This window comes from Echinococcus granulosus (assembly GCF_000524195.1).
Source record: "Echinococcus granulosus chromosome Unknown EG_S00021, whole genome shotgun sequence".
In the NCBI taxonomy this organism is placed as follows: domain Eukaryota; kingdom Metazoa; phylum Platyhelminthes; class Cestoda; order Cyclophyllidea; family Taeniidae; genus Echinococcus; species Echinococcus granulosus.
The window spans coordinates 589,503-611,700 of record NW_020170401.1 but is presented as its reverse complement, the minus strand read 5'-3'; the positions used below and the strand labels follow the sequence as shown (position 1 = coordinate 611,700).

Here is a 22,198-nt window from a genome sequence, read left to right as displayed (position 1 = left end):
ACCTGAGTTTTGAGAGATGCATAAGGCCATTAAATTGGACTTTTCTTTTGCTCCAGAGCTCCAGCCACTTTCTCGAAGCCGTTCAACGCGTCTTCTTCTTCACTCGCATGCTCCAGGAAGTGGAAACAACACTAAAAACATGAATCACTCCCCCTTGACTGGTTATTTTGTTCTACTATTATTTCTCAACCTGGGGACAATTTGAGGAAGGGATAAAAGGGCGACTTTTGCTCGAACAAATTTCAGCGAATCTCAGCCCACTGCCAGGTCTGAGGATTGACTAAATTACTGCGCAGTTTAGGATGTCCTGGATGTTGGTATATTCTAGCCGTAATGCACAAGCCTATTACTGAGGAATAGAAAAATAGGACTCACTGGTCTCGAGTTGTGGCAGAGACAAGGTACATTCTTATGACATAATTAAGAATCCAGGGTTTGAAATTAATTACAGTTGAGTCGATGTACTTAGAATTGATACAGATATCGTATGGGGCTTCAACGTGCCCTTAACATAGTGGCAACGAAGCCTGAAATTTTACTCTCTGAGTGCTTAAGTAGTTACCATTAAAAAAACAAACACGAAAGGGAAAATATGGAATGACAGTTTAAGCAAGAAACAACACTGAAGGTTGAAAAAGAGTTGGCACTCACTGCTACTATTTGATCGTGGGAAGGCACATGGCGGTCGAAACCCCAGAGGTGTTAGTCTCTCCGCACCAGCCTCCCCACCACTACCCCTTCCATCAACACTGTCCACCGTTCGCAAGGAGGCGCTGCTGGCTAACACCGATTCGCTACTGGTGCTTCCGCCTCCGCCACTGCTACCTGCCCCGTCCAACAAGTCAGGCGTGGAGTTGACGCGTGTCGCCGAGGTAGAAGCGACGGAGGAGAAGCTAGTCATTACTACCGACGGTGGTAATTGAGGTAATGGTGGGCGGGGCCGGTGTGTGGGCTGGAGGGAGGGGCGGCGCGGTGGAAGAGCCGGAGGGGGTGTATTCGTGTCTTGGTCAAAGCTGGTGGACTTGAATCTCTCCGAGTAGGAGGTGGAAGAGAAGGGAGCGGAGGGGAAAGTGTTTTGGAAGTTGCGGCGAGGGATGGGTGGGGATGCGGTGCTGCAATGGAATTGCTAAAGCGGAAGGGAAAGTATGTGAGATGTTTCGCTATTTTTTTACCAATCAAGCATGCTTCCACAAGGCAAAAGTTCTTTGAAGTTGGTTGAGGATGGAATATGAAATGCCAGCAACAAATGCCTAAAAGTACTTTATCTCCTCTTGTAAAAGCAGTGAGGGAAGTTAGTATACCATCCCTATCGCCAAGATCTGAATCTTAAACGCATTATTAAACAGCTCATTGTTTTAATGGACAAAAAGGCGTAAGAATACATCACCTGACCTGTGTGCAAATAACACTGGGTTTTTTCACCGATAGGGCAAAAAAAATTAGTTATTCCAAAAGCCATGATCAACTTAGACTTCAAAACACCAATGCAAGTAGGGGGGGGGGGGGGGAGGATTAGCGTTTCATCTAGTGTGAAGAACCGTTCAAATAATAATAGTAATGAGTCTCAAATGCAGACAAAAATTCAGGTATAAAGTTACGCTTCAAATAAGGCCTCTTCAGTCCTCCGCAGATTGACCGCCATGCTAGAGGTGTGATCCCCTACCCGTTTCACACCTCCATGGTCAGGTGAGGCATAAAAGTTCAAGCGGCTTTCACTACACCTCGATTGGATGAATTAATGTTACCTTTAAAACCGCGTGAAGTGGATCCAATCGAAATTTGCATGCCTTTTAAAGGATAGATAGACATCAGTCTACTAACAGTCCCCTCCTCCTTCTCCTCCTCTACCATTTGTCCGTAATTTCGAATCTTTGCGTTGAACACTGAATTGTGCATTGTGGACGAGACAGTCTGTTGGTGGGATGGCTTCCAACACTCAAAAAGCATCTTCGCTCCACGGATGATGGAAAGTGCAGTGTACTCCAGGTAGCGGGATCGAACTTCATAGCTGCACTAGGTCCCCTTCTAAGCGGACGTCTGACTGTGTCCTCTTCAAATACTTTACTCACTGGGATAATCCTCGAGATAGCATCCTCTTGCGATGGGAGGCAAGTATACTTTGGATCTCACCCTTATAGAACGCTTTGTCTGTAACAGAAAAATCAACCATCTCCATCTCCAACCACCTCTCTCTCCATCACCACCCCCATTTAGCAACTGTCTAGTCTATTTCACATGCTAGTGTCCGACTCCAGGAAACGATAATAACCGTAACGTGGAGAAATAATATCAGACCAATAAGGAGGATAAGGTGTGGTAGTTCCTCCCTTCCTACTATTCCAGCTCAAGTGGACATCTTTACACCGGTCCATGGTATGCGTTGTCTCATAAGAATAGAAATCGCTCCGCCTCCCGCGCACCGGATGACTAACTTTTGTCGTTGTTAGTGAAGTCCCATTAAGACGTCTTTGAGATATAACGCATCGAATGGATAGATCTCACAATCGCAATTGCTGCTTTACCCTCGGCAAGTGAACAACTTTCAATTAACAATTTCATCTTCAGTCCGCTACACCAGAGAGGATAATGACAAGCTCGTTTGTTTGACATTGAAAAAGGGTAACAGTCATCTACCAACACAACCCTGGTCTAACGTTCCACTTTTATGACGTAGATAAAAGAAGTGAATGGCACATCGCTATCCTACCAAGTTCTTTTGTCACCTGTTGATGCATGACATGTGGCACTCAGTGGCTCAGCTTCCACCACACCTTTCACTTCCCATCGCATGTAGATGTAAACGAGCCGCTTCGTGACTCGCTTTAAGCGTTATTAAGGCTTCCACTTGACATTTTAAACCAAAAACCAAAATGGATCAACTATACTAATAGTGGAAGCTCAAACATCACATTATTTCAAGGGTAGAGAAAGAAAATAGCAGAATGGCCGGTTGAATATGACTGGACTTTTGAAGACTGTTCCAAATTTGAACTTTGCATAACAGCCAGTACCGATGTGAAACCCCATTTGGACAAATCAAAATTCTTCTTAAGAAAGTGTATGTAAGATTGACATCAGATTGGTTATTTATATTCAGGGTTTGAGAACTCTATCCCTTCTCATGTTGCATAGAACTGCGGATAACTTGGATAAGAGGTGGAGTAGCATTAAAAGGTAAGCAAAGTAAGAACGATGAATGGAAAGAGGAAGTAAAGCTAAAATGCTACTTTTATAATCATATTTCATTAACCAAACCTTATTGCTGGCCAGGAGAACAAAATTCTTCGGTGGAATCGGAGGCCGTTGTGAGATAGAGGTGGGGGTGATGGGAGCTTCTCTGACTGGTCCTGCCAGTGGCACCCCCTGTGGGACGCAGAGGCATTCCACGGGGGATGGAAGACGTTCACTAAAGCGCGTTGCCATTGTGGTTGCGGGGGTGGACATTCGCGCGTTCTGCTGTGGACGGATGGGCCGAGAGTTGGTGACTGGCAGAGTGGCGCGTGGTCGACTCTCGGCAGAGCCGCTATTGTGGAAATGAGGGGATTGGGAGGTGAATCGGTGTTCCAATATTCACTGAAAGTTCGGAGACGTTCGGAACAGGTTTTAACGAAGTCAGGGAGTCCCCTTAGTGTGTTAAAGGAGGAGCAATGCCGATGGAAGTGAGCGGATTAGACGTTAGATCGAGAAACGATAAAGGTGCGGCGGCAATTGAGGGACAAAATGCCCCAATGAGGTTAGAATAGATACAGATGCATTCTCAACTTGGAGACAAAACACTAGACATTGGATTGGAGCCTGAGACATTCAAGTGGTATGAGACACCAAACCAAATTTCGTCACAACAATAATTCTTTCACGAGTGAGCTAGGAGCTCCGTGAGAATCCAATGATACCCTCCAAAGCCGCTTTGTGTGTAAAACAGCACACAGCCAGACTCTCGTCATGGTATGAGATTTGAGCAAGCCGGTAGAAGGTGTACTTGCATTTAAATGAACACGCAGGCATGCACAAACCTCCATGACCCTTGCTTCAACCGAGGACATACTCACAAAAGGACACACTCCTCGACAACTTTTAGCTTGAAGGCAAGGGAGAGAGGAAGAGAGTGAAAGGGAGCTTCCATAAAACTGTCAGCTCTAGGGGAATCGAGATTAAAAGTGGAAAGGGAAAGCAGACGTTCGCCTTTTAAAATTCAGCATTTAGGAATGCAGAAGATGATTTGTGAGCCTCTAATGGTGCGTATTTGAGATAAAGGTTATTATCCCCCCTGTAGACTGCCAAAAACAGGCTTCGTGTGCACACCCATTCGGCAAGCCCATATGGGGATTGTAAAACAAGATGAAACTGATAACGCCTACCATCAACATTTCAAATGCATCGTGAAATGGAGCTACTTAAATGACGGCTGAAAACTGCCACGAAGAATCGAGGAGCGCCTTTATTTCCTACCGTAAACGATTACTTATTCCGAGATTCTGTGATTTGAACACGAAGGAGGCAACTGACGCATGTGATCCACATGGCACCCACTTTGCTCAAAAACCCGAGAAATTGAAAGCTACCGGGAGATGTCTCTCACGCATAAATAGGATGAAGAGGAAACTCAGGCACCCTAACACCACACGAATGCAGGATGAGAGGAATAACAAAAAGGGAAGATAACTCACAAGTTGTCGCCACGTCCAGCATCGGCCATATTGGTGCTACGGGAGTGGGAAATCGAAGGAGTCGGGGGGAAACCGTTAGCTGCCTCCTTTTGCGTCAACGGCGAGCCCGCCTTCTCCGATTTGGAACGGGAAGTCTTCTAGATGAGTAGTCAGAAAAGACCAAATCCGAAGTATTATATCAATGGCTTCTACTGATACAATGCGTGCTTGTACAAAAGCAGCGGCAAATCGTGTCCTAGAGAGGCACCCAATTTGGACAGCAATGTCACCTGCTAGACAGTACTTTCTTTCTCGCATTGGAATTATTCTTAATATTGCAAGCAGGCAAACAGCAGTTGTGGCTCACCACTCGTGATGTGTGAGCTCATGGAAGGCTAATTAGCATAGCCGTGTGTGCCACTTTGTGAGTGCCTTCTTATCCAGGAGAGTTAAGGTGAGGATATAAATAGAAAAATGAAGGGAAAGTAGTTCAGCACAGGATAATAACTGCCGATGGGCCAACATCTCGGTTCTGTGTGCATATTTGTGCCTGAATTGCAGAGGTGCACAACGAAAAACGCAGGATCATTTTGACCGCCTCTTATTGCCTTAATAATCGTTGGGAGCAGGTGACCGAACATATCAAAGTAATGTGACCTCGCAATCAGAGAAACTGATTAGGAAATTGTTACAATGGCCAACCAATTATGAATAATGGTAGGCATGATCAACATTTATTTGATTAGTGAGCATGCAAATAGACGTGTAGTTATGAATTAAAGGAACCAATGAGATGCAAAGGAAAATGAGGGGGCGAACGGGGGGGGGGGGCACTGGAACCAACCAATCCCAGGACAATTACTAAGGTGACTATGAGCACTCCAGTGGCTGATTATCAACGCACTTAAAGTAATCCTCTGAGAAACTCCAAAAATTATCAAGTGATGCCGACAAGGAGGCTTAGTGATAATTAGTTTTTGATAGTCACTGAAACCAATAACAGGCGTGACAGCGATTTTCTCGATGGGCAGGGGCAAGTGAATCAAATTTTGGAGGCGTTAAACACAAATTAAAGCAGAAAATGGTGCATCAGCTAAATGCAGTGATCAAATGTCAACGGAAACACATAAATAAGCAAAAAAAGCCTGAAATCGACCGATTACAGTGCCTGACATTCGCACAGCCAGTCGGTGAGGGTCCAAAGTCTAATCATGCAAGACAAATTAGGCTGACAATGTGGACCAATTTTGTCATATTTCTCGACGAAAATAAACATAAAATTAATGAGTTTTGGTAACAGTTTAAAGATGGTTAAAATACTGTTTTATTGTGAAATAACAAAGAAAACAATAGAACCCCTTTTACATGGGCCTTCTCAGATAGAGGGTGATGGATGAAGCAAACAGGCATTCAGTGTACTGACACTAACGTCTGGCAATTGAAGCATTCATACGACAAGTTTCAAAAAGTTCACCGTGATATTTTGGACAAATTAAAAAAAAATAAAGCGAAGAATATTCAAGAATTGGAAAGACATTCCAACAGCACTCAATCCTTCTATACGTTAAATGATAAATTGCATTCCATACCGGTATGGCGCCTTACGACTTTCGTGAAGAAATGGGATGTTAAACTGGCGGCGGAAACACGCAAACTCAACCCTAAAGAGCAACTGGCCTGACATACTTGACCGATTAATACACTGTGATGTCACACAAGGACAGCATCTGTTGCGCATAGATGGAGCCAGATGAAGCCAGTGAATCCCTCTACTCCAACGCAGTTGTTCGCAAAGAGCACGAGACTTCGGATACAACAGAATGGCCGTGCTGCATCAATGAGGCTAGGCGTAAATGTCCTCTCGGTCATGTGAAAACTTAGCAACTACCATTCCTACCTCATAATGGTTGAAGAAGAGTGACCACCAAGAAGGGTGTCAACGGACACGCTCAAGGGGAAAGGCCATACAGTAGAATGACACCTACTTTAGTCGTACATTCAGTCTCCGTAATTTGTATTCCCATCTTGGCAGCCTCTCAGCCCTTCTGTACTTTAATAACAAATCTACCATAGTGGCATGGCCTATTATGACTTTGGGGGAGATCCAAGGCGCTAAAATTACAATCACCGATTTGTTTGTCATGAAAATCTCGTCAAAGTTTTTTATGACAAACTTGGCGTTTTACAAAAACTGAGGCGGCATAAAACACTAAGTGATGAGCGGGTGATGACAGTGACAACGGTGTAAGTTTCAAAACAAGTCTACGATTAGAGCACAGAGGTGTGAAGCACGCTTCAAAGAGAGAAGCAGAAGAAAATTTCCCATCTCTTAATACACCATTTCTCACCGTAGCTCCTCTAGAGGTTAACTTGATGAACTGTTGGCCAAGTTTGCGTCGGATGCGCAGATTGTTAATCACCCCATTGGTGGTGATTGAGCGCTTGCACTCGATCCATCGAGGATCTCCGAAGTTGAGCTTATTGGAGCCACTCTGGTGTAGACGCTCCTTACACTTATCTGAGAGGAGGCGAGCCTGAACATCGAATTCATCCACCGTGTGTTTGGCCAATCGCTCGTCCAGAAACTAAGAGGAAAAAATATGTGCTCGTTCACTAACCACTCCCAACCTTCCTCAATCGTACGTTGATATTTCGAACTGTAGTTGGGCATTGTTTCCCCAAATGAAGGAAGTCACATTTAAAAATAGTTCATGTTTTTTTCCTGATTAAAGACAGGAAGCAGATGTCTGCGGATAACTGTCAAACTATAGACGCTTCATTATCAATGTTCACTAGTGTTAGGGTACTATTTAAGGAGAAAATTCATTCTTCCAAGTAATTTAAGGGACTTGTCAGAACCCACTATAAAATATGGAGCTGCATCATTTTGTCAGTGCCCTCTGTCCTGTTCATAACGATTTATGCGTATAACGGAATAAAGAGTTGCATTTCTTAAAAAGAGGGTAATTAGAATGAAGGGCGCTTTTGGACGGAGACATTCATTCGAGAGACAGAAAGCCTCATCGTCGGCAGTTATTGAAATAATGTGCTCCAATGAAAATCCAAATTTGGATTTTTAGCCACACTACCTCCCCTAATGGTTATAAACACGGTCTTAATAGGAAAGATGGACAATTAAAAGGCTCCTGGGAAAGGAACATTTAAGGAAGTTTAAAATTGGTAACGAAGCAACCGCCAACCTGACAAGAATTGGCGATTTAATCATATCAAAAGCAATTCAGGAAATAAAAACGACTTGTGGGTAAGAAAGGTGGCCAGAAGACGGTGAGAGTATTTCAAGACGGCTTTTAAAAATCATAACGTGTATGATTTATTAACTCCATAACACATAACCCATCTACTCCGTGGTGAGAAAAATCCACAAAATGTCATAGTAATGAGACTAACCTCCAGGCTATTGTTTGGGAAAAACAGTCTAGCGAACGGAAACAGGAATCGCATCATCTAAAAAGAGGGCAATCAGAATGAAGGATGATTTCGGACAGAGGGATTCCATTCAGGAGAGCGAGAGGGGGAAAATCTAACTATGCAAATCCACAAAATGAATAAGTTAATCATCACAGAGCCTCATTTCATTTTAACTGGAAAGCGGAAGAATCGTTTGAACAGTGTAGCTGCATTAAGGAGCCAGTCACGAAAGCAGTGACTGATTGACTAACAATGATTCACATAGTACACTGTGGGTATGCAAATTGCAGCTGTACTGTATAAGAAGGCGATTTCCGAACCCGCGGGCCTTGTAACCTCTTCAAATACGTCTCAGAGTCTAAAATGAATCCGCAGTTGGCAGAATCATCCTAAAAGAACAATAATCCTCTTCCTCTGTGGTATCTAGGCTAGGTATCATAGAAGAAGAGCATCTACTAAAGAGGGGTGAAGTTGGGGAAAGGTGACATCTTGAGCCTTGATCTAAGGTAGCAAAACCAGGTTTGAACGAATCAAAATAGTTCTCATCGAAGCGTTGACATTGTTGTCAGGAGAAATCGGTAGACAGTATACCCTTACGTCACTTTTACGCAAACGTTTCTATGTACATCATCCAGCCTTTATTACTATTCCTGAAATGAAGCCTCCCTGCCTGAACTACTTTAACTAATCATGTGACATTCCAAGGTCACATAAATTTGTGGTGCAAACTACCACCAATGAATAAGGGAGCATTCTCACTGTGATGATAATCTATCGCATTATTTTTGGTTCAGTCGGAAAACACCGAGGATGGCTTTCAAGGAAAACTTTTCCATAATAGAGCAATTCAGTATAAAGTTATGCTTTTGACCCCCCAGACTCTTCTGTCTATCTGGCGATAGAGAAATCTCTAAACTCGCATTTCCCAGGTCATCACCAGAGATAAACCGAACGATGAGACAACAGATCGGACTTGTGAGGCTTCATGACAATTCGATCAAAAACCCAAACCAAGAAGCTAAGCCCCATCCCCTTGGAAAATCACCACTTCTAACGTGACAATGTTGTAGAAGTGGTCACGGAAGCAGTTGCAGAGCACACTTCCAGTTGAATCAGATAAATAGGAAACAAATAAGATGAATGACCTACACAGTGCACCATCTGAGACTCGTAGAGTCGCTGAAGGAACGCCTTTAGTTGTGGGCAGTCCTGGCAGGCAATCATCTGTTGGAAATCCACCTGACCAGCTGAATTTGTGCAGTCGCGGAAGTATCCTACAGGGAATAAAGAAAATTATGCCCATTGAAGAGAGACTACCGCCATGTACACTTTTTACATCCGAGAATTCAGTATCCAAAGTAGGAGGGACGGTAAAATCAAACTTGAACCTTTGAATTCTGGGATTTTCCAGTAGGCCTAAACCACCCCAGGACAGCCATTCTCATGAAAAGACTTATCTCCCGTAACATTCCGCACCTGGTGGTATCTATCGAACGTTCCACGCATTTTGACGTTTTTGGATCTACCAGCTTGTTCGACCTAGCTGCCCGTTTGAATACAAGGACATTACCAGGTCATTGGCAATTTGACCTGTGTTGGTGCCGCCTAAACTACCGGTCTATCAGTTTATCTGTACACTTGAAATAAGGTGACTTGAAAGGAGGTACGTTTCATAGTTTTCCTAAGGGTAACTCCGGCGATACATTGGTGAAAACGGCAAGCAAACACGCTACAAATCAGCAATTGGAATTACAAAATGCCTCATAGAAGGGGGTCATCGACTATTTACTGTAGATGGCAGAATCTGTGGAGACTCAAAACAAAGGCATAGTAACATAGTAGCGATTTTCGACAAATACTCGAGTTTCCAGTTGAACATACTTGACAGAAATAGAGCAAGATTAGATTTAAACCACTTGTAATCGCCTTAAAGAAACTGTTGACACTATTGACTCAGCACCTCCTCGAGTGGCAAGAGACCAGAAATGACTAGGTCAAGCGACTGGACAGGAGTGCCGAAAACAGAAATATAGTTCGGTGTATTTTGTTAACCGATTTTGCTTTAGGGTAAACGTCTGACGAAGGAAATAAGCGTCTAGACCTTAGCAAATCAAAACCACTAAATAGTTACAATGCGATTCAAATTGCTAAAATCAAGTCCTCTCTTAGTGATTCTCATTCCTTCCCCGCGATTAACTTAGATTTATTCCGATCTCACCCGCGTGAATGAAAGAGCGGTCATGGAGAGCATTGGAGACGATGATGGAGAGAGAGAGGAGGGGGAGTGCTATCACAATTTTATACTCGACCACACAGACCTTTCCAGCCTTCGGCAATTAAGCTGCCGCAGAGATGACCTAGAACTATGCTATTAACCTCTCATCTCTCCTGTAGGTAGTTCTCACGGCGTCTTCGGAGATCAAAGCGCTGTAAACTACCTCAAGCACCAAACTCACATAGCAACAAATGGCATCAACTTGGGTGAAATGCGAAATGGAATGACTCGGGCCCAATTTGTAGTATATGTAGGTCAAGTAAACATCTTAGATTGGCAAATAGTTTCATGCTTCCATTCTGTGGAATGTGGCCGAGATGTTGAGGATACAGGCCTCTTACTTTAACACCCCTAATATCAGGGAGTCAATGGAGAACTGAAGGAAAAGCAATGATCCTCAACCAGCGAACATTCTGACACTACCTTACCATTGTAAACTTATTAAAAAGTACCAAAGAATTCATAATTACAAGTATTTGTCGCCCCGAGGTCAGGTAAGGGAACCCCGACGTCGCATATATGTGATGCCGGCGGCGAATGTGCTAGCACCTGAATCCGAATTCAGACACAATTGGCAGCCGGATACGCAAAAGTGAAAGATTATTCAAAAAGCCGGCGGGAAATTAGCTAGCTTCAAAGTTCTTTCCACCAAATCTTGACCCACAACGCCCTATGCTTGACCCTTGAGAGAGTCGCCTGTTTAGCTCCAGGTATAATTACTGTGGCAGCCATTACTAGGTCATCACAATTAAAATGACACGAAACATCAAACTGGAAATGGTCACCTCCCAGTAGCCTAAAGTTACCTCCTAGTGATGAAAATCTACAGCCATATGAGAACTGCCACGAAAGAAATCACTCAAGCATTATAGCCAACCCTAGTTAACTTCTAGCGATAATAGCCGAACCAAAAATGCACGTGATATCTTTTTTTAAGGATTAAGTTCTGAAAAAAAAGTGTGCTTAAGGCTACCAAAATAATATCGGCAATCGGGTGACCTCTAGGCTGTTTGTAAATTCAGTTTCACACATTTCATTCTTGGCTAAAATCAAAGTGGGCAGATTTGTTTACTCATCAGTAGACAAATGGTTCGTTGAAGTTCACCTCAAGAAGACGAAGTCGTGGAAAATAATACCACCAATTTTTGCTTGATCTCTTCACTTTCCTTCCGGAAACATCCGTTAAGGGTGCAAGAAAGTCACTGAAGTATAATTACAGGAAGTGTAGACATTAAGAACTGTTATTACGAAGAAATGGGGAGACTTCCACACCCCAATGTGCTACCGCAAGCTTTAAGAGCATTCACCTGGGAAGACTTATCGCCAAATTCTTTACAACAACGGACGACCTTATTTTGAATGGAGAATATCGATTGTTGAATCTCCGAGAGCCACCGCTCGGTAACAACATCTTGAGCTCCATTACCTCTGGTGCGTTTACTGAGCTAAAAATGGACTCAAAATGTGCAATGCTTGTGCTTCTTCCCCGTTTTCAATGTCATATGACATGTGAGTACGGTGGATTCACTCGCTAAAGTTGCTTGCCCCTCAGAAACAATGTTTGTTTTAAACAAGGAGGGATGAAAATGGGAACTGGGGACTATTGTATCATGACCAATGACGACTCATCGCAAAAACTGCTTCAATTGTTTAAACCGCTTGATTCCGGGTGATGCGTTCTGCCACGACGCACCACGCTCCCTTCAAATGCTATGAAACAAATAGAACAAGGAGCCACCCTTCGCCATACCTCGAACGGTTAAGTAGATAAGCTTGAAGCACATGCACCAGTTTCAATGGACGTTTTGTGATACATGGAAGTAAAAAAACAAAAACTAGAAAGTAATGGAGGGCAGAATAGCGAATACCATACTGATGGCTCACTCATGCTTTGTCATGCACGTACATAAACACCCACTCGCACTCGACAAATTCCACGGAGTCATTGTAGTAAACGATACCGAAAATCGGACAATTTTTTTTCGACTACGCCATATTATATCAATGGTTTCGGCCTTTAATATTACCAAATGGTTGGTGTAATATCTTATTTACAAAAATAAAGTCAAATGTTTTATTCCCTTCCCCAATTGCTTTCATCGGTATTAACACACTGGTAATAAATTTTAATTGTTGTTATTAAATTCCTGCCTTCCATTTTTTCCTAGTTGCTCATAAGCATGTGACCCTGTGCAGCAACAGCAGCAGCAGCAGCAGCAACAGCCTGATGCCTTACAAATTAACCAGGATCAACAAAAAACCGCTAGCCTTGAAGCATTTTTATCCATAACGCTGTGGAAAAGAAGAAACGAGACAGGAGATAAATCGCACATTTGTCTGGAATCCACCCGAGTGCTTTTAAGCCTAAAATGACATTTACTGGTAGTTTTAAATACAGGTTTCTTCAGGCTTCGCGAGGCGACGGTGTGACCTTTCAACCGTACCCAGGCCCTCTGAATGTTAATAATAGATCTTCAGCCATACACGCGGTAAGGGATGTCACAACTTCAGGAGGGAGTCGGACCTCTACACTGGTGGCAGCAGTAAGCACCCCCGATCAAAATGAGGATCCAACTGGATTTTGTTGACTGGCAACCGAATTTAGGTGTTACGGAGAAAGAATACTTGATTTGGGCGATTTAATCTGCAGTCACACTATAGATTCAACAGGATGGTCGCTGATGTCTGGAGATTAGTTTCCGGCAATTCGTCAATAAACTCAGACAGTCACACTACACTTCCTCGGGTGAAATAGCACGATAAATCCCTTCAAAAGGTTGACCTCCAGCGAATGTCATTACAAAGTGCAATTGACGCATTGGATAGGCTTGATGTAGGACATCGTTCAGTCATTAGTACACAGTCGCTCACCTTGTCCGTATCTTTCCTACTCGCATGGCATATTACCACTTCAGGATGCTACATATTGATGAAGAGGGAGGCAGAACTCAACAATGACATCCTCGACAGCAAAATATCTTCGCGATGGTTGTGGTAACACGAGAACAACCAAAGTAGAGTATTAGCAGACTGAATACCTCCTCTTAAACGTGCTACGTGATAAAATGGGCCAATTCAAGACGCGAAAGCGTGCAGGAAATGAGACCTCAAGGATGAGATTGAGTGGTGAAGTAAGCCGCACATCGTTATTATACAATCGGTAATGCAGATTAACTACACTCGAATCTGAATTCAATGTGACAAACAATAATTTATGCCAACCGCATGACAATACGTTTGAAAGCCTAAACTGGGCGATTTTAGGATCGTCATTTACCCTTCCTGCTCCCACCACATTCTACCTCACCATCTGCTCAACCTCCTTATTCATTACCCACATTCGAGGGAACGCAATGGGTCACTTTGGACCTCGACGTTTGAGTTCATTAAAGGGTTGAAAAGGGCGTCGTCAAAGCAATATAGCTGGTAATAATGCCACCTAGAATGATGCCATTTCCTCAACCATTTATTTCGTTTAGTCGTTTGGAGAGTGCCACCTCTTCAATCAAGCCTCAAATCAAGAGCATACCAAACTGTCAATCAAACTCATGGCATCTTGGAAAGTTTGACAAGCTTAATCTAGCTGCTAACTCTCTCGGAGTATAACTACCTTCGGCTCATCCAGCATACTCACCTTCATCTCAATTCAAGTCTTCGACACTATGATAAAATTCCTCACACGTCATTCTTCAATTGTCCGATCTTTCTCAGTTAAAACTACGTCACTACTTTGATTGATCACATATTCGGAGAAAAAGGGTATTTTACATTAATTATATGCATCACGTAAACTACTTTGAGTGACAGCAGGAACTGTTACAAGTAACTGTTGCGTCGCAACATTCCGGTTGATTAGGCGCTGAGGGCAAATGACTGAAATCGAGTTTACTTCAAATCCGACGACATAGCGATGTGTGTACCACGTAGCATTGAGCAGCAGTAGCCATAATTAGTTCCTACGTCAGTAAGAGCACTCCAATTTCGAGTCAGATCACAGTCTTCTTTTCCACCTACCTTATTATAGCCACACTGGCAGTTAAAGTATTAACTAGGCAAATCATAATTTAAGAGTCGCTCACCGAGGAGATTGACGATGATGGCGAAGAAGGGTTTGGCCTGATGGAAGAGGAAATTCTGTACCGGCAGCTGAGAGGTCTTCCACGACGCAAACTCGTGGCTCTTTTTGTTCATTGCTGATTTGAGGAAACGAGTGCCATCGGTAAACTGCACTCCGAAGAAATCCAGCTGGAAGAAGGGAAGATGGGAAGAGGGGGGAAGACATGAGCCCGAATTGGACACTTACAATAGGCGTGGGGATAGCTTCATTGTCCAATTCCTCCTCCGGCATATTCACGTAAATTCGCTGACCATCAAGATCCACTACACGGGTGCCGTAGGTGATGTAAGGTTTGGCTTCCTTAAATGTAAATAGAAAATCAGCCCATCCTCTAAGGCTATCAGGCTTCAACGAATCTCAAACTGGTATCTTGTCGATGAAATAGTCCAATTGCACCATCTTACACAACTTCTGGGCTACAGTGAGTTGTAAAATCTATCTAGCCCTTAAGAATCTAATTTGTGAGTGAGACAGTCGTAATGGTAACGTCATAACAAAATCGCTAGCTACTTTTCATGTTTACACAGGTTCTGTTCATGGCACCTAAGGTATCATGAGATAACTCGAATGTCCTCTAACTAGATGCTACTAACGAAACAGGAGGAATGCGTCAAGTGTGGACGGTTAAAACTGTGGAGCCTCTTAGTGGAAGAGCCAACAAAACCGCGACGATCTCTATCCACCGCCTTAATCCGGAACTCTGTAATGAAGGCCGGCAGCAGAGAACCACAACGATCAGACACACTGTACAGTAGTTTAAAAGCAGATAAAAACCAGCCAGGTAAATGCGTGAAACGATTGCCTCATGTCATATCGCTTGGCTAAATTGGACGACATTGCATGTATTATCCACCGTTTCAATGGAAAGAGAAGACACTCAAGCAGACAAAATTACTTGAGTGCAAAATGGCCCTATTTTTCCCCTTACTTGCCTACTGCTCCATTTATGTATATACCCATCTCAATGCTTACCCAAAACTTGGAAACCACCTTCAGCCAAATCAGTACACAGCAGTCTGCATGTCTTGGTAACTAGTGTGGGTTAACTTTACGGTTGCAACTGATCATAGATGATCGCCTTCGTTCACACTAAGAGAAAACCCATATCTTATGCGAATTTATGACAGATTATACTTAAATTAGGCGGTCAATGCGTTAAGTGACCGTCCATGTGAATGAATACTGAGGAGGTGGACTGCGAACCGCCACGATCCAAGTCATCACTAGCAGGCGTTTGCTACTGCCTTTGAAACGTTGACACCATTGGAATGTCTTACTGCTGGGTGTCCCTCACAGTACTGCAGTGTGCTTTAAATCTTCTGCAAGCGCTTTTATTGACAGCTTTGTTTCCTCCACTGATAGGATACAGTCGGTATTCACAACACGTATAGTGCGGTTATAGCAGTATATCTAGTTAAGCCTCAAAAAACCGAGTCACGGTTTGACTAGAACAACCCCATAATATTGGGGAGCATAAAACTCGTATGTATCCAAAACGATGGACTAAGAGGTAGTATTATTCGCTTAATTGTGGACCTGGATTCTCCTGCCATACGGCTAGAATAGAGAGATAATGGCTGCAACTACCTTTTCAGGCTCTCGCGGTTAGGCCCATACATTGAGGGCGCAAACTACTAGTCGTTCAAGCCTTATGGTCACCTATAACAAAACTAAGTCCAAGCTGGTAGGATTCAACATCTTCAAAGGTAACCTAAGCACAGCACAACGAGTACACAATGAAATGAACTAGAGTCCTTCTTCACGTTCTTTCATGAAGTAAAGACAGCACTGCTCTTTTTATGACTCCAAATAAATCAAATTTGCTAAACAACATCCACAAAAAGTTCAAAATGGTCCAATGGAGCAAATTTTAGGCAAATTAAAAGAAACTCCTTCCAAATAACTTTCAAAACTTGCAACACTTTCATTTCAGGAGACGGGAAAAATACATAAACGCCGCGGTAACGTTACTCCAACCAAATAGAAGGGTAACACACTTGTCCATCTAAGCGCACTTAAGGCATCTATAAGTAATTGTTTGAAAAAAAGACATCCTTTTGGATAAAGGATGCTTATTCAGGTCGAAAGGTGTTAAAAAGCAATTGGCAAGGAAGTTGGAAATGGTCATCTTCGAAAGCAAAAAACTCACTGAATATAGAAAAGGAGACTTCTAAGGTATTTCAACTCAACCATCCCAATCTTCAACCGGAATAGCTACACCACAATTTGGACAAAAAGGCCGGAAGAAACTGCTTCCGGAACGAAAAAAGGTCAACCACTTACCTCATACATGCAGGAGTGAATTCCGGCGATGAAGGGCACGGGTGACCTAGAGATGATCAGCCAGATACGAAAAACCTACTCCAGAATTTGCAGAAATTTCCTTGACAACACTGGATATATCGGTGCGACCCTGGTTAGATAAATAGATAAGCAAAAAACCAATGTGAAGATTTACCATGAGAGGGGATAGAGAAGCGAGACTGCAGCGATGATACAGTAGGTTAGGCGTTGCCGACTTTTTGAGTAGAAGAGAATACTCTTTTCTAAAAGCATACTAAATCACAATTGAGTTGACAGAGTGACCTTTCTACCTGGTGAAAATGTCCACCCATTGACAGGGCTCCAATGCATAGTAATGTTCAAGGGCCTTCTAAGCAAGGCAGAAGTTAGACAAGTAATGAAAACTTACCAAAAAGTGGGGATTACTGGAAGTTGGAATGGGCAGTCGAATATCCTACCAAAAGGAAGAGGGGAACAAAAAGGTTAAACTTGAAGCCCAAAACCACATGCTTGTGTGTGAGTGCGAGCATAAAGGCTCCTCTGAGCCAGTAAATGCGCGTGACCTACACACAAACGCCAATAAAACAAACAGTAGGGTCATGCCGAGGTGGGGTCGTTGTCACCATTGAGATGAAAGTGCGTGAGTTAAAGCGTGCATTTTAAAGGAGCGGGAAGAACGAGGAACGGTGCGGCTGTGGAGTGCGTACGCTACTCGAAGAACAAAGCATGTGTGGTTCAGGTGGATCGGGCGAGCGGATTAGTTACAGTCTTTCTTCAATTTGTCTATTTTTTTTGTAATAGGGAACATATGCCACTTCTTGATCTATTCGGCAGAGCCAATGTAACTCACTCGATGATGGGTTGAGGAAAACCTATTGTCGTCCGTAGACTGGTACTGCAAGGTCAACGTTAGGACAGGTTTGAGTCATCTTTAGGTGTGGTGCTAGTAAAGTGACCCGAATAGAAAACACTTACGTAAAAAAGTAACACAAAAAACCGAAAATTTCACGGACGTCGAGCCAAGGACAGTATGAATCTAAGATGGTTAAATGTTTGAAACCCTCGAGTACCCCTGTTGGGGAGGTGATATACTTTTGTATGTACTTCCGTCTCAAGGGAAATTGGATGACACCCATGTGATACCTTACCATGGACCCCACATACCAGCCACTTCCAACACCAATCTTAGCATGATCAACTTAACTAATCTGTTTGCAGCAGGATTTGGTGCAACTCATTGCTATAAATTGAAATAGGCAGTACGTCACACATTTGTGACGTTGGACATAGAGTAATTGGAACATCAGATGGAAGTGAGTCTGGTAACGAAAGCGATAAACAGGCTGCTTGGCAAACTACTAGGAGACTATGATGTCGTATCAGTGTCCAACACGACGTTAACGGCTTCATCTCAAACTCTACGCTAGCTTCTAAAAATGGGGTAGAGGTCAATAGAGGAGAAAATCAGTGAAATGAGCCGCACAAAAATGTTTGCTAACTTCACACAATACATTCGAGAGTTGTTAGCGTTCTGATACTCCAGCCTTGGCTATTTATAGATCGTGTTCATAATGGGAGTTATTGTTGTTGTAGTGGTAGTAGGATGAATAACCCCAGTGAAACGATTAACAAGCAAGAGATTCGTGGCAAAACGCAACACCATAGCCCATAAATCAGATTATATCATTGTGTATGAGCATGCACAGCACCCATCACCGCTGCTAAGCAAAAAGTCAAACCCCATTACAGGAGTGAAGAAAAATGTGGGAAATCGTTGATTCATCTTAGGGTACACACGAATTAGTGGTCCACGATGGCATGGAACACCAGCGAGCAGTGCCATAACCTACCCAGGACATTTCTTCCAGTTCACAATGATTCCAAGTATGGCGATCGTCTTAGCTACGGGACTCGAAAGCTCAGGCCTCAGAAGTCTACTACTTTTCGTTAATTTAGTCACTGCGAAGGTGAGGGTATGGATTGTCATAAAAAGGATCTTTTAGAGTAATTCATGCAAGACCAAGAGCAGTGCCAAATCTGTCGTGTAAACAATGAAGCACTGCAGACAAAATAAAGACCCCTTGATTCCACCTCCAGTCTGGTAGCATGAAACACTGCAAATGCCAGGTATTCTGCCAAAAATAAAGCCGTGCCCTTGCCAATATGCCTCATGACATCCGCAAGGACTAACTCAAGTAGTCCGGGCTCTTAAGTAACTGAAGGAAGCGGGACAAGCAAACGGCCGCACATTCACTTATGAAAGAATTTTAATAAATGAAAATAAGCCAGCTACAATTGAGACCTCAGCTGTCAGCGACTGACGGTCCAATGATATCGGTTCGCTAAAGTGCGTGTCGATCATGTATGTTGCGTATTTTGTGTGCATCAGAGAACTATAAGTACTATCATGATAGAAATGGCCTCAACAGACCCGTCAGTGCAGCCAATGCAGTTAGGCAGAAACATCCATAAACTATTTGAAGAAAATGTACTCGGGATGGTTCGTGAATTGTTAGTCGGAAAATGTCCAGCCTAAAAGATGATTTCAGCCATGAGAGATCTCAGCTGAGATCAAGAGGCATAGGTTATATTGTAGCAATCCATGACTATCCAAATTCGCTTATTCCACTTTGACAAGCGCCACCAGTTACAACCACAGCATGACAAAAGACATAAAGGCAAGGGGACCACCAAACGGATTATAGACATATCATAAAACCCCTGTATTGGTTAAACTTGTGCTAAAAAAGCTTAGTGAACTTATCTCTTTGACAGACCACTTCAATCGTAAAACAAGCCAGCTTTATAAGAAACCTGAGATAAAAATGGGGTGTAAATGGGGAATTAACGAAAATGGCCCATCCGTATGAGAGACCTGAAATGGAGATTAGGTAAGTAATGGGTGCCTTCAATATGAATGTCTTCAGCTCTGATTAAAATTACGACCATAACAATGGTCCAAGAAATCTGAGGATGGTTAATACGATCAAGAAGACATCAGTGGCGACTCATATACCTTGCACCTACCCAAGTAACTCGGACAATACAAAAACTTAACATATTGCTTGACGCGAGGAGAAAATTAAGTCAAAATTCTGCCTAAAGGCAATTTTAGGTAAGAAAAACAAACCCTAGCTATGAGAAACTGGAGTGGGGAACAAAGTAGACAGCAAAAAATGAATACCATTCCAGTAATGATAAACAGAATGTTCGTCTTTCGTTCTAATGAGAATTATTATTGCTACCGTGCTGGAAGAGGTCAGTTAAAGCGTACGTAAATGACGTTTAGCACGATAAAGTAGCAGAATAAAGAGATGGAAAAGGCAACTATGGGGATAACAGTGATGTTAAGTACGATAGTAGAGAGGGAGCTTACGAAAGAAAACTCTTCCAAAAGCAAATTTGATACTGCAGTCATTGAAGTGTTGAAACAAGTATGAAAAGTTAATGAGCGCACAGTCGATGGAATAATGGCTTAGAAAATACAACTCTGGCAGGTAAAAATGAATCGTTCGTAACAGAAACCTGAAATACAATCGTGGAAATTAGGATTCACAGCTGTCATTCCTACGATACTTAATCAATATGAATTAATCCGTCTTTCTGCAAAGAACTATAAGAATTATAACAAAAAGGTCTGACAGAGAGGTTTTGTGGGGGAGAAGATATAAGAAAAAACGAGCGATAACTCAGGTAATGATAACTTCTAGAACAGCAATGATGCAAATGATCAGCGAAAAATTGGAAAAAAGTGAGATCAATAAATGAACAGGCGTTAAATTACTAACTTGAGAAAGTATTTTATCCCATGAAACTAATGTAATCGCATGGGATAAGAAGCGTATTCCGCTCGTTTTTTTCCATGGCAATAACACCCTTTTTGAACAATTAAGGTGACGCATTAACGCAGGCACCTCAAAATTGCAAGGAACCGTTTGGATGCAGAAGTAAAGTATTCCGTACTGGCAGACGTTTTTAACTAAAGACAGGTCGGCCGCATGCGACGCCTAAGTCGATATTAAATTGGATGAGAAATACGGTAGCCATTTCAAGAATGCTTCACATCCTTCGTTTTGGCGGGAATTGATTACCATCATGATGGAAGAATAGGTTTCCAAAAGACCTGTTAGGGGGTGCATAGCGGGCGTTTAGATAAAGAAAAAAAATAACACAAAGAATACAAAACTGGCAACACCGATGGCGGCGCATTAAACACACGCAGAGAGGCATTAAATGAACAAAAAATGTCCACACTGGCGGGTGCGAGGCGAATGACCAAACCAACAAATTAACGAATGCGTGGACGAGCGACCGAACAAACGAGAATTGTCATAGCTTACCGTAGGCAGATTGCGCGCTTTGAGTTGCTAAAACAATCCACAGATACCCAAAACCCTCTTACAAATTTAACGCCAAAGCAAACGAAAATATACGAACGAAACAGCCATCTTGAATAGTGACTTCGAAGCAGAGTACGAGAAGACCTACCGGATAAGGGATTTGAAGAACAGGGTATGGAATGGAAATGGCATTTTTTTCAGCTGGCGGAGGCTTCAAGGAGTACAACTTTGCAATGAACTGCTGGAGTGTGGGAAGTTGCTCGTGCTTATAGAGCTCCTTTGACTTGACTTCCTCCAGTAAGCGATGAAAACATTCAAACCAAGGGAGGTAGCTAGAAGTCATGAAAAGAGAATAGTGGGCAATCTACCTGGTGAAACAAATAAGAAGATCTTCGGCAGTTTGAAGACAGTGGGCGTATTCAGAACGACCTTCATTGTCAGTGAAGAGGAGGATGTAAAACTCGCCACAACGAAGCCTACACATGAAGGGTGAGGAGTGAAAGGAAGGTAAGACATACTCTTTACAACAGCCTGGACCAAATTCAATAAGACGATCAACGAATTCACGGCCAGTGGAAATAGGGAAAAGAAACCTGACTAGAAAGAAAATACGAAGGGAATGGGGTGAAATGAACAGTGAGGATACCAAATACTAGTTAATGCCTTACTACTAAAAGACAACCATTAAATACAAAGTAAAGGATTTTGAGAAAACCTATGAATGTCTAGTAAAATCTAATTAACAGAACATAGGGATCAAATTGGGATCGTCAATAGGAGTTTGAGGTAAAAGCTTAGCTCACTTAATCTGGTTTCAATTTCGTAAACAACGAAAAAGTTGAGAAGGCCTTCAGCATGTCTAAAAAATGACTTAATCGACGAAACGCCAAACCTGGTGACCAGATCAATCATCCGCACAAAGATGACCAATCAGCATGAGAAAGACATCATTTAAGTTTAGCAGTCCTGCATTGATTGCTTAAAACTTATATCTACAAGGACAAAAAAGCATCTATTTTACAACGACATTTAAAGTCAAAAATTACGATCTAAAAAGCAAAATCTAAAGTTACAATTAGCACTAAACTGCAAGTTTAATAATCAGTAC

General features: G+C 42.7%; 1 protein-coding gene across 1 annotated transcript; it reads right to left on the bottom strand. All coding sequences in view use genetic code 11, as the record gives it.

Annotated features, from left to right (window-relative positions):
• Window positions 1-242: 242 nt before the first annotated feature.
• On the bottom strand, window positions 243-22,002 carry EGR_03816 (hypothetical protein; the record flags this gene model as incomplete). The annotated part of the gene is made up of 19 exons (XM_024493065.1): window positions 243-324; window positions 376-505; window positions 652-1,126; window positions 1,822-2,013; window positions 3,256-3,523; window positions 4,668-4,804; window positions 6,995-7,231; window positions 9,225-9,349; window positions 14,430-14,595; window positions 14,654-14,767; window positions 16,751-16,796; window positions 17,062-17,120; window positions 17,160-17,204; window positions 21,091-21,117; window positions 21,239-21,422; window positions 21,459-21,566; window positions 21,609-21,687; window positions 21,894-21,949; window positions 21,983-22,002. The coding sequence occupies 19 exons, from the start codon at window positions 22,000-22,002 to the stop codon at window positions 243-245; spliced, it is 2,550 nt and encodes an 849-aa protein (XP_024352526.1).
• Window positions 22,003-22,198: the final 196 nt, after the last annotated feature.